This window comes from Sesamum indicum, linkage group LG3 (assembly GCF_000512975.1).
Source record: "Sesamum indicum cultivar Zhongzhi No. 13 linkage group LG3, S_indicum_v1.0, whole genome shotgun sequence".
Classification (NCBI taxonomy): Eukaryota; Viridiplantae; Streptophyta; class Magnoliopsida; order Lamiales; family Pedaliaceae; genus Sesamum; species Sesamum indicum.
The window spans coordinates 6,011,916-6,024,449 of NC_026147.1; the positions used below are offsets into that span (position 1 = coordinate 6,011,916).

The 12,534-nt window shown below is 37.3% G+C and overlaps 3 protein-coding genes across 3 annotated transcripts; 1 reads left to right on the forward strand and 2 right to left on the reverse strand.

The window, feature by feature from the left end:
• LOC105157354 lies at positions 2,086-4,541 on the reverse strand. The gene is made up of 5 exons (XM_011073762.2): positions 4,257-4,541; positions 4,058-4,164; positions 3,857-3,979; positions 2,674-2,776; positions 2,086-2,525 (listed from the first exon to the last, which is right to left on the reverse strand). Exons 2-5 carry the CDS (start codon positions 4,150-4,152, stop codon positions 2,280-2,282), a joined length of 567 nt encoding a protein of 188 aa, XP_011072064.1. The 5' UTR covers positions 4,153-4,164; positions 4,257-4,541; the 3' UTR covers positions 2,086-2,279.
• LOC105157355 (lipoyl synthase 2, mitochondrial) lies at positions 5,162-9,038 on the reverse strand. Its single transcript, XM_011073763.2, has 4 exons — positions 8,479-9,038; positions 7,552-7,763; positions 6,398-6,777; positions 5,162-5,625 (listed from the first exon to the last, which is right to left on the reverse strand). The coding sequence occupies exons 1-4, from the start codon at positions 8,925-8,927 to the stop codon at positions 5,518-5,520; spliced, it is 1,149 nt and encodes a 382-aa protein (XP_011072065.1). The 5' UTR covers positions 8,928-9,038; the 3' UTR covers positions 5,162-5,517.
• LOC105157356 (E3 ubiquitin-protein ligase RING1-like) lies at positions 9,449-10,791 on the forward strand. Its single transcript, XM_011073764.2, has one exon. The coding sequence runs from the start codon at positions 9,449-9,451 to the stop codon at positions 10,589-10,591; it is 1,143 nt and encodes a 380-aa protein (XP_011072066.1). The 3' UTR covers positions 10,592-10,791.

Below are 12,534 nucleotides of genomic sequence, written 5' to 3' on the forward strand. Positions count from 1 at the left end.
GTTTGCGTTGTTGGTATGGGAGGATGAGAAAGAGGTGAATTGATTCATATTCGAATTGATTTGGGAATTTATTTGGTGGAAAAAGATGAGATGGGAGACAAGAGTAAGAAAAGAATACAAATGAAGGAGGACGTGTACGTAATATCTACTAGAAGTCTTACATTTAACAAAAGTTCTACTTATTGCAAAGGGTATTAAATCCCATATTCAACTGTTTGAATTCTTCGTTTCGAAGGCTAGGTATATGCGTGAGGGGATGAGTGCACATGAAAAAAAGGAAGTACTAATAGGAACTTGGAGTGATGATAGGAGAGACAAAAATAAATTAAATTTAAAATGTAAAAATGATTATGATGTTGTGGTAAAAAATCGGGAATAACATAAAAATCTAAACAATTATATAAAATTATCATTAGAATCTTGTAATTTTTAGTAAATAGATAATTTAAAAACTATATTCATATCGAATAAGTAGTCTATAAGACTGTACTTTAAAATACTTATCAAATGCATATATATATATATATATATATTTTACTTTAAAAAGTGCATTATGATGTTACAAATTAATTTATCATATCACATAAAAATATAAACAAAATAGTAAAAAGTAATTTTGTGAGGCATGAAATGGCGACACAAATGAGTAGAAACACCAACTCCCATCTCTCCTCATTCTTAACTTTAAAACAAAATCATTTAAAAATTAAATAATTTTTAAAACTTATAAGTATAAGATAGATCTAATAGTATTTAAAGAATGAGTATATAAAAATTGAGTAAATTGTCCAAAGTATTTTTCTCAATTTGATTGATTATAAATGAAGACCCACACCTATTTATAGTAGCCACCTCCTTAATTGGACTATGGAGATTAAAATTATCTATGGTTAGGACAGATTCTCTTATTACTCCAAGAATATTGTATGTCTATTCTAATATGTTTTTTTTTTTTTTTTTTAAATATCCTTTGGAGAAACTTCTAATAAAGAATCAACAGATATTTTTTACTAAATAATCTTTCTAGAATTTTCTTATAAAATGGGGTCAATTTTATCCATTTTTGTTCTCAATCGCAAAAGTTAACACCCTGATACTCTTAAAAAGCTTGATTTAAAATATAATTATTTAAATAATTATATATTTTTTAAAAATAAAAAATATTCTGATTAATTTAATAGTATTTATTTTGTAAGGAGGATTTAATAGCATTTAAAGGATGGGTATATGATAATCTAATAATAAAATATACATTATCATTGAAAATGGTATTATTATAGAAATATTGTGTGATTTGTCTCTGAACAAAAAAATAAAAGTTCAAAAACAACATTTATATATCATGGAATGCTAGAAAACGTTATTATTTAAATAAAGGTTTTTGTAGAATAGAACATTCAGATTTTCTATTAGACTAATTTGGTTTCAAAATTATTATGCACATCATTTCCATCACTTCCTGTTTAAAGATTTGTTAGTTATAATTTATGATTTTATATTAAAATATGATAAGTCATATTATTAGTTTAAATAACCTCTTTGTGCGACTCATATTTAACTGTTAATTTCATATGTATTTGACATTAATGAGATGAAAATGAAAATATAAATGTAGCACCCCCTTCGCTATAAGGGGTATATCTACCCTAAACATCATACTTATAGTAATTCCTGTGTTCATACATATACATTTGCACATAATCATCTAATCAATTTGCATACGTAATCCCAACACGTCATAATAGGTATTATCAACCCATCAACCCACAACATTATATATATACATATCACACATCACAAAGTGATTCGTCACAATAAATGCATGTGCATAGAAATTTAAGAGTTAATTGTATTGAGCATTCAGCATTGATTAATAGATATAGATTTAACTTACCCCAAAACCAAAACAATATCAAACTTATACCCTGACTAGAGAAGAGTTACAATCTTTCCACTTCTATAGCTCTCTTGAGCAGATCTCTGAACCTTCACCATCTCATTGATGACCTCCTTCAAACATGTTCAAGTTCTTGGAAATTGAGATTTCAGATAATCAACAATCACTTGAAGGAACACTGAGAACAATTGTCCAGAGGAGAAAACTGAAATCCATAACAAGAATATTCCAATTATTCATATTGCTAGAGTCAACATATGATTTTATTTTCTGATCCACTCAAAATTTGATGTATATCCAAAGTCATAGAAGCTAAATTAAAGTAAAATTCAGCTCAACAAAAGAATAGCCATCTCGCTAGCGTTGAATTGACGAGCCAACTTCAACCAAAGAAGCCTCCTCTTCGGTCCATCATCTCTGCAGCCCTGTCCTTTCTCAGCTTATTCACAATTTGCAACGTCTGGGGATTATTGAAACGGTCACGAACAAACTGCCTTTCTTCAGCCTGTATCTCCTTGATAGCACTCGGATAAGGATTTGGAGGGGGTCTCTTTCCTTGAAGCCTTGCAATTTGCTTCAGCCGAGCATATGCCTTCTTTTTTGCTTTCCTCTCAGCCCGATATTCCATCTAGCACAAATTAACCATTAAGTCCAAACAAAAATATCTGGATTTGGCTTCTTAATTGCCACAGTAAGAGACAAATCTATAAAAAACTGACACATCCCAGGAACAAAAAAGAGCCAAGAAAATAATAAAGGCAAGACAATATACATACATCAGCAACAGACATAGCTTCCTCCTCACTAACCCCTTGCTCCTTCAATTCAAGCACTCTCCAAGCAAATACACGAGCTGCAGGTGGATTGAAACCAGAAATTCTGTTACAATGTAACAATTATTAGTTCATGTATAATATTTCATAACTCGAAGAAAATTTTGCTGAGTCCTTAACCCTCAGCTAAAGACACCCTTCAAAGCATCATAAACAGAAATTTCACAATCTCAATACACCCTCTCTTCCTGAGGGGATGGTGCCACTTGATTCCATATACCATGACTTTTTCCATGAGATTGAGGGGTTAAATTTTCCTTCTTAACCACTGTTCCCTCATAGGAATCAAAAGGTTACTATATAACATAGTTAATTTGCCTATCCATTTTTACTAGCACTAAAAGGGTCAATCCATCTCGATGGTCTTCTAATTGTATACACAAGCATAAAAGGCAAAAAGGAAAATCTGCCAGTCACAACAGAACAAAGTTATAACATAGTATGCATGTTTCAGTGAAGAAAGTGATTTGCAATTGTTCCTCGATTAGAGCTGCAATCCCTGTTCCGTACACTCATTCGATGAATAGTTGGACTGCATTGGGAATAAACAATCAAAGAAACTTAAAGTCTGTATAACTTTACATAATCTCGCCTACAAACTTTTCGAGGAGGCACATTGCCAAGTAGGGAGTAGAGGGCCAATCGCTTTCTTACCTATCTGCTAGTCCTAAAAATAAATCTAATCTTTTGGCAAATCAGCTAAAAGGTCCAACGGTTGTAAGCTTGTATAGAACTCTAGCTCATTGACGACTAATAGAAAAATAACCTAGCTAAAAATTGAGGTGAACAAAACTCATTACATCTCCAGACTTCCCAAATTAAGAATCCTCACAAGACTCCAAATCCAAAGCCAGACATTGAACTAGAAGATTTGTTTCCAGAAACAACAATATCATAGTAAAATTAAGCAGCCTGCTTATAATTCAAAAGATTGCAACCAGCAGCGAGACTGCATAGAGGAATAAATTGGAATAAGATGTTTTATCAACTTCACAAACAAACACCATATGACCATCTTCGTCTTAAGGACTTTTCATTTGTCCATTAAAATTGAACATGAAACTTTACGGACCCAAGGAATATTGGGCAGTAAAAAATAAGAAGCAAAAGGTAGTAGGCCAAATACTTGATAGCATCTTCAAACTTGGAATCCGGATGCTTTTGAAAAAACTTATTCACAAAAGTATCCTCCGGCAGACTTATGGGCTTGAGCTTCTTCTCTGCGCGAGGAAACGTAGCAGGTGGAGCCCTAAATACAAGATTAGATGAAAAGGTGAGGAATGTGTAACAGTTTCAGGGAGTGAAGGGGGAAAAAGAAGATACCGACTTTTCCATGGGTTTAAGCCAAACAGGCTCAGCTTTAGCAAAGCCTTTAACGAGCTTACGAGTTTTGGCGAGCAAATCTCCTCTCATATACGACATCGTTTTTATTATCTGTCAAGATCAGATTATGAGGAGGTGCAGAGAGACACGAGGGTGAGTTACAGAGAATATCATATGAATTGGGTGTTAGAGAAGGGACATACCGGCGGTGAAGAACTCCTCTCGTGTCGTGTCGTCCCGTCCGCCTTCTTTCTGTTTTCTTTTGTTTGTTGTGTTGCTGTGAGTGTGGTGTTTGAGAGACTGATAGGTTGGGCCTATTTCTCTGGGCGGCCTTTAGAGTTCCTTTCCAATTTGAGCAGCAATTTTCCCTTAAAAAAGAAAAAGGAGTCCCCCCTCCGTAGCCCTTCCCACATGATGGCTGATGCTATTCAAAGGCAACTTTCTAAGTCACTGCTGCTGTAGCTGCGTTGATCGATCGTCAATGGGCTTCCTTCCCACCCCATATACAATTTGTTAAAAAAGAAAGAGTTATTGCATTTGGACGTCTTTCATTCCCGCATATCTTTTGTGTGCTCAAGTTTTACCTAGCTGGGACCTTTTAATCTTGTTGCTAAATCAAATGCCCCAAGTTTTACCTAGTTGGGACCTTTTATTCTTGTAGCTAAATCCAATAGGGTTGTCCGAGGTGGCTTCTTGCTTTACAATTGTAGCTAAATCGAAGCAAGAGAGCGACTTCCTAATTAGAAGGCGTGAATGATAAATGTCAAGGGAGTTAAGCACTGGAAGGCGTGAACGATAAATGTCAAGGGAGTTAAGCACTCGCACGAGTAGTCCCTCAAGAAAAATCGTGACTCTTAACTAAATGCCTTTATCCTTTTGCCGTATTGGTCTTAAATATCCTGTGGCCTTTAACAATTAAGTGCTCAGTAATCAATCAATGGGGCCTAATTTCTCAATATTCTTTAATCCTGCTAGGAGGAGTTTGCCTCTTTCACTTTCGTTCCAATCAACTAAATAAAACATAGCCTCAACATCTGCCTCTCTCTCTTCTACTTTGTGATGAAGATGAAGAGAGAAAACAGCTGGGACATCCAACAATACAACATACTTAGGATCACAACCATGTTGGAATACCATTTATTAAAGTTATCCATACAGTAATGATTTCTAATATAACATCAGCCTTTGTGTAGCAAGACCAACTGAGGGGTCTTTTCAATATGCTAATTGCAATTTACACCAAAACCGGATGTACAACTAAGAAATACCATGATTTGAAATGACAAAAGTCCAAGAACCACATGAAGAAGCCATCTAGCAGAATGGAATCTAGGGTGAAAAAGAGTCCGTAGAAGCGGGTGAAGCGTGTCCTCGCAAAAGAATGAAATATTTCCCAATCTTGAAAATCAGCGTTAAGGGTGTTCACTTTACATAAGTGACCGTCAATCACCAGAAGGTTGACCTCTATGTAGAAGATGCAGCACGATCTGACTCTATCATGGATTTGATATAGAATTCACCGGCCTTGTATGAGGACCTCACCATGGGCCCAGATGCTACATACCGAAATCCCTGCCACAGTCAACACATTAATAAATATATTCATTGTTTTCTACAGGCTAGCACTTCAGTGTTAAACCATATTAGTCATGAACACACATGTGCAAAAGATTGCATGATAATATGCATCTTGTCCATAATACTTAAATGTTACTAGTAAAAGAAACGTCTAGGTTACTGTTCTGAAGACCAAAGCAGTATATGCAACTCAAGCAGATAACTAGTTGGCTTCAACAAGAGTCTCAAGTTCTCAACTATCACTAATTTTCTCTATTATTCTAATGAAAAATGTTACATCACAACTTATCCCACAAGGAACACATTGAATGTGAACCTAAAACCATTTCTTAAGGTGAAAAGTTTAGCAAGGGAAGAAACAAGTTACATAACATGGAGGAACTAAGAACAATTAATAGTGTGGTAGCACCTAGAATTGGCTAGTCCTACTTTACAAAAATAAAATATAAACTACCATACTCTAATAATAATCTGCAAAAGCAACGTATGCCTAGAGCGCAGCAAGTAAATAAATCAGAAAACAAAGAGAAGGAGGGGATAGAATATCAGTCTAGTAACTCATGTTAGACTTAGTCCTGGCATATATGAATACTATCCAGAATTTCAGATTTTAATAGCATTGAGAAACACCACATATTCCTGCAACTAAGAAAACAATACATGTCAAAAATTGACTAAAAGAGTGCTACTAGATGTTGCCTGTCACCCTTCATATCATTATAACAAAAAAACCATTATAAATTAAAGATAAAGAAGAGCGACAAACCATTTGCATGCCTAGAGTCCGATACTTCTCAAAGGCTTCAGGAGTTATGTACTCTGACACCGGCATGTGACGCTTTGATGGTCGCATGTACTGACCAAATGTCATGACATCAACACCAGCTGCCCTGACTTTCTCCATAGTTTTTACTACTTGGTCAGGTGTTTCTCCACATCCCAACATTATTGAAGTTTTGGTGAGTGTACCTGGTGGGGCATAGTCTTTTGCCATCACTAGGACATCCAGGGATTGCTTGAAGTTAGCACGGTGATCACGAACTACACTCTGAAGCTCCTCAACAGTTTCAATATTGTGTGCAAAAACATCTAACCCAGATTTAGCAACTTTTTCGACACAGCCAGAGTTTCCGCGAAAATCAGGAACTGCAATTTGAGAATAACATGGTCAACAAGCAAGCAGTTCAAAGTACAAATTTTCCTTGCTCATTATCAGACAATCACTTATTCACAAACTTCGTGTGGGACTAGTACTTTGCATTTCCCATCTCATGGAAAACCCTTTTCGCTCCGGTTAGACTTATCCCCCTCTAGGGGGATTTTAGTGATAGGTTCTATAGGAACTGGACGATCCTATTTGGTCAAATACCTAGTGACAAACTCCAATGTTCCTTTCATTACGGTATTTCTTGCTTTCATGTCAAATCACATATCAATGAACCAACATTATAGTGAGAAAGGCAACCGACATAGACTTTTTAGGTTACAGAAAATGCTGGTTGAACATAATCGGTATGCTTGCATTTGCAGTATGCATTAGGTGTGACCTTTTCCTGAAGAAGAATAGGTTTCCATGTAAAAGCTGTAAGATAAGGAATCAACAATTTAATTTGGATATGCAGGAGTGGCCAGTCTTCCAGTGGAAAAACTGGAAGGTAGCTTGAAGAAACTCCAATTTGGGTGAAAATATAGAATGATCATAAATTCTCTAAAGATAACTCCAACAGTTAGTCCAGCTCCGCATACTGGTGAAACAATAGTAGCTTGTGCAATTCGAGCTTCTGCTTCAAATCATCTCCAAAATATTTACAGATGTAATTATGCAAAATCATCATATTCCCAAATTTAAAAAAAAGTAGGTATAGCTGGCTTCAGCATCTTAAGTTTTTACTAAAGCTATAGAAACACTTTGAGAAATACCTAAAGCTTCTATAAGCATAGCTGGCTTCAGCGTCTTAAGTTTCTGCACCGTCTCTGCAAAATGACCACTTCCTTGATCAGGTAAATCATCACGATCAACACTAGTAATCACCACGTAATCCAAACCCCATGAAGCTATTGCCTCAGCAACATTTGTGGGCTCATTTGGATCAGGAGGAGGCGGAGTGCGTGATGTCTTTACATTGCAAAATCTGAAGAAAAACAAATCATAAAAAGGTCACTAATTCGAGGATTCTTAAAATTTCGATGTCTTCTGGGAAGGAGTGACTCAACTCTCATACTAAAGAGTAGACTGAAAAGGTTCTTTGTTATTGAATTCAGAGAAACATGTCCAATAGAAACAGCTTAAGCTCTATATTTATAATGTCTACTTTATTGAAAACAAAGTGTATTGTTAGTTGTCATTGATAGAAAATGGTGGTGTCGACCAGTACCACAAACATTGGACTTCCCTTAATGAGACTCTTCTCAGCAATTGATAACATATGACTTTGGGAGATTTCCATCTTACTCCAATGGTATTAATTAAAAAGACATTATTCATCCTATCATGTCTGTCTCTACTTTATTTGTGTACTACAGCACCAAGATCAACTTTCATGCAACAAAGAACTAGACCAGGTTAAAACCCTCATAAGAAAAGATAAGGGAGAATAAATTGTAACCCTTCCTTCGTTCACCTTAGAACAGCTCCATTGATGTGCATCTCCGCAGGAAAGATAAGGGAGGATAAATTATGTCACAGACTGATATAACCCATCACTCACAACATTCGCATTTTCACGCAGGCAAATCTCAACAAAAGCAACCAACAAAAGCTAAACCAATCATTTCCTACTTCAAATGATAAATCACTCAACAAATAACAGGAGCCAATCTAAAAACAGTTGAAAATGCAAAGATTACCTGCAGCCGCGAGTACAAGTATCACCAAGAATCATAATGGTGGCAGTTGCAGTTCCCGTCTCACCTCCAGACCAACACTCCCCCAAATTAGGGCACTTAGCCTCCTCACAAACGGTATGTAATTTCAAGTCCCTCAATTTTCTCTTGATCTGAGTGTACTTTTCCCCACCGGGGATGGACTCCTTCATCCATTTGGGCTTGGGCAACGGCTTCTTCTTGGTGCCAACCTCGACGGAATAAGAATGGTCGGACTGGAGCTTGATGAAGTGGGCCAAGGTGGGGGATTCAGCAGCAAGGCGGCGGCGCAAGCCATCAAGGGTTGGTGGGTAATTCTGGAAATCGGAGTGGGGAGGTGATGGGGTGGGGGTGGTTGAGAAAAATTGGGTGAATCGAGAGAGAAGGAAGAGGGAGGATTTGGATGTGAAGGATCGAGTGGCCAGGGAATTCATTTTCCTCTCCGATTCACACTTTTCCTCTCTATTATCTGTTTTCTTTTTCTTTCGGATTTTCAGAATCTGACCATCACAACTTCCCTCCAATTTTCTCTTTTTCTATTCATAATCTTCCTTTATTGCTATTTCACAACATTTCTACTTAATTTTTTTATTTGTTATTATTAAATTATTTATATTATAAACTCACAAATAAATACAGAAATTATGATTATTTGAAGGTTTAATGGTTGTTTTATGACTGTTAACCAAAAATAAAATAAATGGATGAATTGAGGAGTGAAGGTGCGATTTTAGCTGAAACAGTATGTTATTGGAGTGTAACTAAAGAAACGAACATTAAAACACGTTTTCCACAGCTCTCTCTTCTTGTTTATCATTTCTCTCCCAAAGCCAAAATCAAGAATTGAAGACGACTCCAATCTTCACATACATACATACATACCCACGATCATCTCTGACTTGATATTGAGAGCCATGTCTTCGGCGGGTGTTCCGGATGGCGGTGAATGAGAGCCATGTCTTCGGCGGGTGTTCCGGATGGCGGTGAAGCCGCCTCCGCTGCCGCTGTTCCTCGACAATACTTCTGTTACCAATGCGAGCGCCAGGTCACCATCGCTCCTCCACTCTCACCCACTGCCGAACTCGTCTGCCCCGATTGTCAAGGCGGTTTTCTAGAAGAATCTGAAACTGCGCCCCCCTCAAACCCTGAAAATCCCATCTCTAACCCTTTTCTCCCCGACAATTTCCCTTCCTTGGGCGGATTCCCCATCATCTTTTCCTCTGCCCCCGGAGCTTCCGCATTTTCCGTCTCCTCTGGTGGCGGAGGCGGTGGATTTGACGATCTCTCAGCTCTTTTTGGACCCCGATCTCCCAATGAATTTAATCCCTTTGCCTTTCTTAATAACTATATCAATAATCTTCAGGCCAGGGGAGCAAACATCCAGCTTGTTTTTGAATCGCCTGGCGGTGGTGGAATGAGCGGCTCAGGGGTTGATTTTCGGCTTCCGATGAATTTGGGGGATTATTTTATTGGGCCTGGTCTGGAGCAATTGATTCAGCAACTTGCGGAGAATGATCCAAATCGTTATGGGACGCCACCTGCCTCAAAGTCAGCAGTCGAGGGATTGCCTGATATAAAGATTACTGAGGAAATGTTAGCTTCAGATTCTTCACAATGCGCTGTGTGCAAAGATAGCTTTGAGTTAAATGAGGAGGCAAAGCAGATGCCTTGCAAGCATATTTACCATAAAGATTGTATCCTGCCTTGGCTTGAGTTGCATAATTCTTGCCCCGTTTGTAGGTATGAGCTGCCTACTGATGATCCTGATTATGAAAATCGAAGGACAGGACAGACAAATGATAATAGTAGTAGGAACAGTGGCAATACTAGTTTGGGTTTTGGGGCTGGTGGTGGTTATCAGGATAGTGGGGATAATAATAACAGTTCGCTGACGCCGAGGACTATGGAAAGGAGGTTTAGGATATCAGTCCCATGGCTTTTAAGGGGGCTTGGTTCACCAGCCGAGACGAGCAGTACTGGGGGAGGAGGAGCTGTGAATAATGATGGAGGTAATAGCAACACCAACAACAGTGATAGTGTAGCATCCAATACTGGCTCAGGTAGAGGAGGTCAGGCTAGAGAGGAGGACCTCGACTGAAGTATGTTGTTGCTGTATTATAATTACTTTGCTTCATTTTCATGATTGAGGTGATTTACTGCTTTTACTGTGATTTCATGTAACCTTTTAATCCAATGCTTTAACATACGACGGAAATGAGGAGAAAATTTTGATTTTCATATGGACAACATGGTTGTTTATTTACATTTCTTAAGTAAAATTTATGCCTAAAATTGGACGTCTCTAGGGAAAATTGGTTTATGGCCTGCAATTTCGAGCAATGATAAGGAAAATGTGTATGTTGACCCATATTGACTTGCATTGTGAGGGTGAGACATGTATCAGAAGATCTTCAATGTTGGGATTTATGAGCAAACTAGAAATTCATGCAATCAAGTGATCAACTGCCATCAATTTGCTGAGAATTATGGTTGTGTTGCAACTGGAATGGTAAAATATTCCTCTGTGCTTGAACTACTGATCACTTGTATCAGTGGACAGCATATTTTCTTTATTACAGCATAGTCTATTAATCTTTGAGCACTCTGAATGATCCACTCACTTGGGCTTGATTGCTCTTGTATTACATAAAACATGTTTTTGACCTGTGCTACGAATCTTCTTCCTTGTGGCCATTTCCAGTGTCCAGCTAGAATAGCAAACTTAACTTGAGTTTTGAACTTTCTGATTATATCATGCATTTCAATGATGGTCCACTACCAACTATTATAGGATGAATATCCATAAAGCCTTGATTTGTGATTGGTTTAGATGTTTCTTTGCAGCAGATAATATACTGTTGATGATACTAGCTGCTGTAATTCGCATTTACTAGGTTAAGAATTTCTGCCGAAAAACTGGGATGATAATGCTCTGCTCTTTATGAAGGATTTTCTGTGCTAGCTCTGGAATATAGCCTTAAAATGGCAAAAATTCGTCAGACCTTGAAAAGGGATTGTGTATCATGCCTTTAATTTTACCAGGAGGTGAACGATTAAATGTATTTCTATTCAGAATTAGAAAATGATCATTCTTTATGCCGATCATTAGCTTATGCATTTTTAGAACTCCAACCAGATCTGCTTTTATTAATGATTCCAGTTAGGGTTTTTGGTGTTAGGCAATTGTGGAGTTTGGGGTTTGAACATTTTTCACTTTTTCGCAATGGATGAGAATTACGGTGCTCTCTAAATTGGTGTTTCTTCAGTTGCTAATTGCATATTTTCGGAGAATTTTGGGGCATGGTTATGTAATGTAATGGTAAATGGAGAAGTTGGGGTATACTACTGGGCTGGTTGGAATGGAGGACTAGAATTCATTGAGTACTTGACTCGTGTCTTTTCTTTTTATCTTTTTTTCCCCTTGGGGACTCTTACCTTCAAAAAGTAGAGCGCAGGTCGGACTGCAGGGAGCTCTGTGAAATGGGGGCTTCCAATATTTATTGGATATTTTTGCAAGTGATGAGAAGTTTGAGTGGGAACTTGTTGAAGATTGTATTTGTTTGTTAATAAGCAATGGAGTTTGTTGTTGCATGTTATGGGTGAAATTATGAGCTTGGAACCTTTGATTTATAGACTTATAATGAGGTGGGTGAATTGTCGGTGTTGCACCAACGTACATAAGTATTAGGTAGGTTGTGTGAAGCGGAATGATAATGGAAGGGGAAGATTATAAGGAAAGGGTAAAAGAAAAAAGGCGATAGCAGCATAGCTGATAATTTGTGTAGGTGTTGGTAGTAAACAACAACTAGGCAAAATTGTTGAATAGGTAATGTGCTCCGTCACCTTCCATACTGCCTACTGCTGACTTAACAAAAACGAAAAAAGGAATTACTTATTAATATCATTCGACGAACGGTTCTAATAACCACTCATACCTCTCCATTCATCTCATTATCTCATAGCAAAGGATCCACATAAAATAATATAAACTTATCATGAATATAAAAGTCCTAGCCAGACGAAGAAGCTATCAGCTACTGT

Bases quoted from the DNA above. Each gene is read 5' to 3' on its own strand.
- LOC105157354 (XM_011073762.2), bottom strand. From the start codon at position 4,152: ATGTCGTATATGAGAGGAGATTTGCTCGCCAAAACTCGTAAGCTCGTT. The intron at 3,980-4,057 runs GTCGGTATCTTC...TCTTGTATTTAG, and splicing joins TGGCTTAAACCCATGGAAAA to GGCTCCACCTGCTACGTTTC. The intron at 2,526-2,673 runs GTATGTATATTG...AATTTGTGCTAG, and splicing joins AAGCTATGTCTGTTGCTGAT to ATGGAATATCGGGCTGAGAG.
- LOC105157355 (XM_011073763.2), bottom strand. From the start codon at position 8,927: ATGAATTCCCTGGCCACTCGATCCTTCACATCCAAATCCTCCCTCTTC. The intron at 7,764-8,478 runs GTAATCTTTGCA...GTTTTTCTTCAG, and splicing joins ACTTGTACTCGCGGCTGCAG to ATTTTGCAATGTAAAGACAT. The intron at 6,778-7,551 runs GTATTTCTCAAA...CTCAAATTGCAG, and splicing joins TATGCTTATAGAAGCTTTAG to TTCCTGATTTTCGCGGAAAC.
- LOC105157356 (XM_011073764.2), top strand. From the start codon at position 9,449: ATGTCTTCGGCGGGTGTTCCGGATGGCGGTGAAGCCGCCTCCGCTGCC.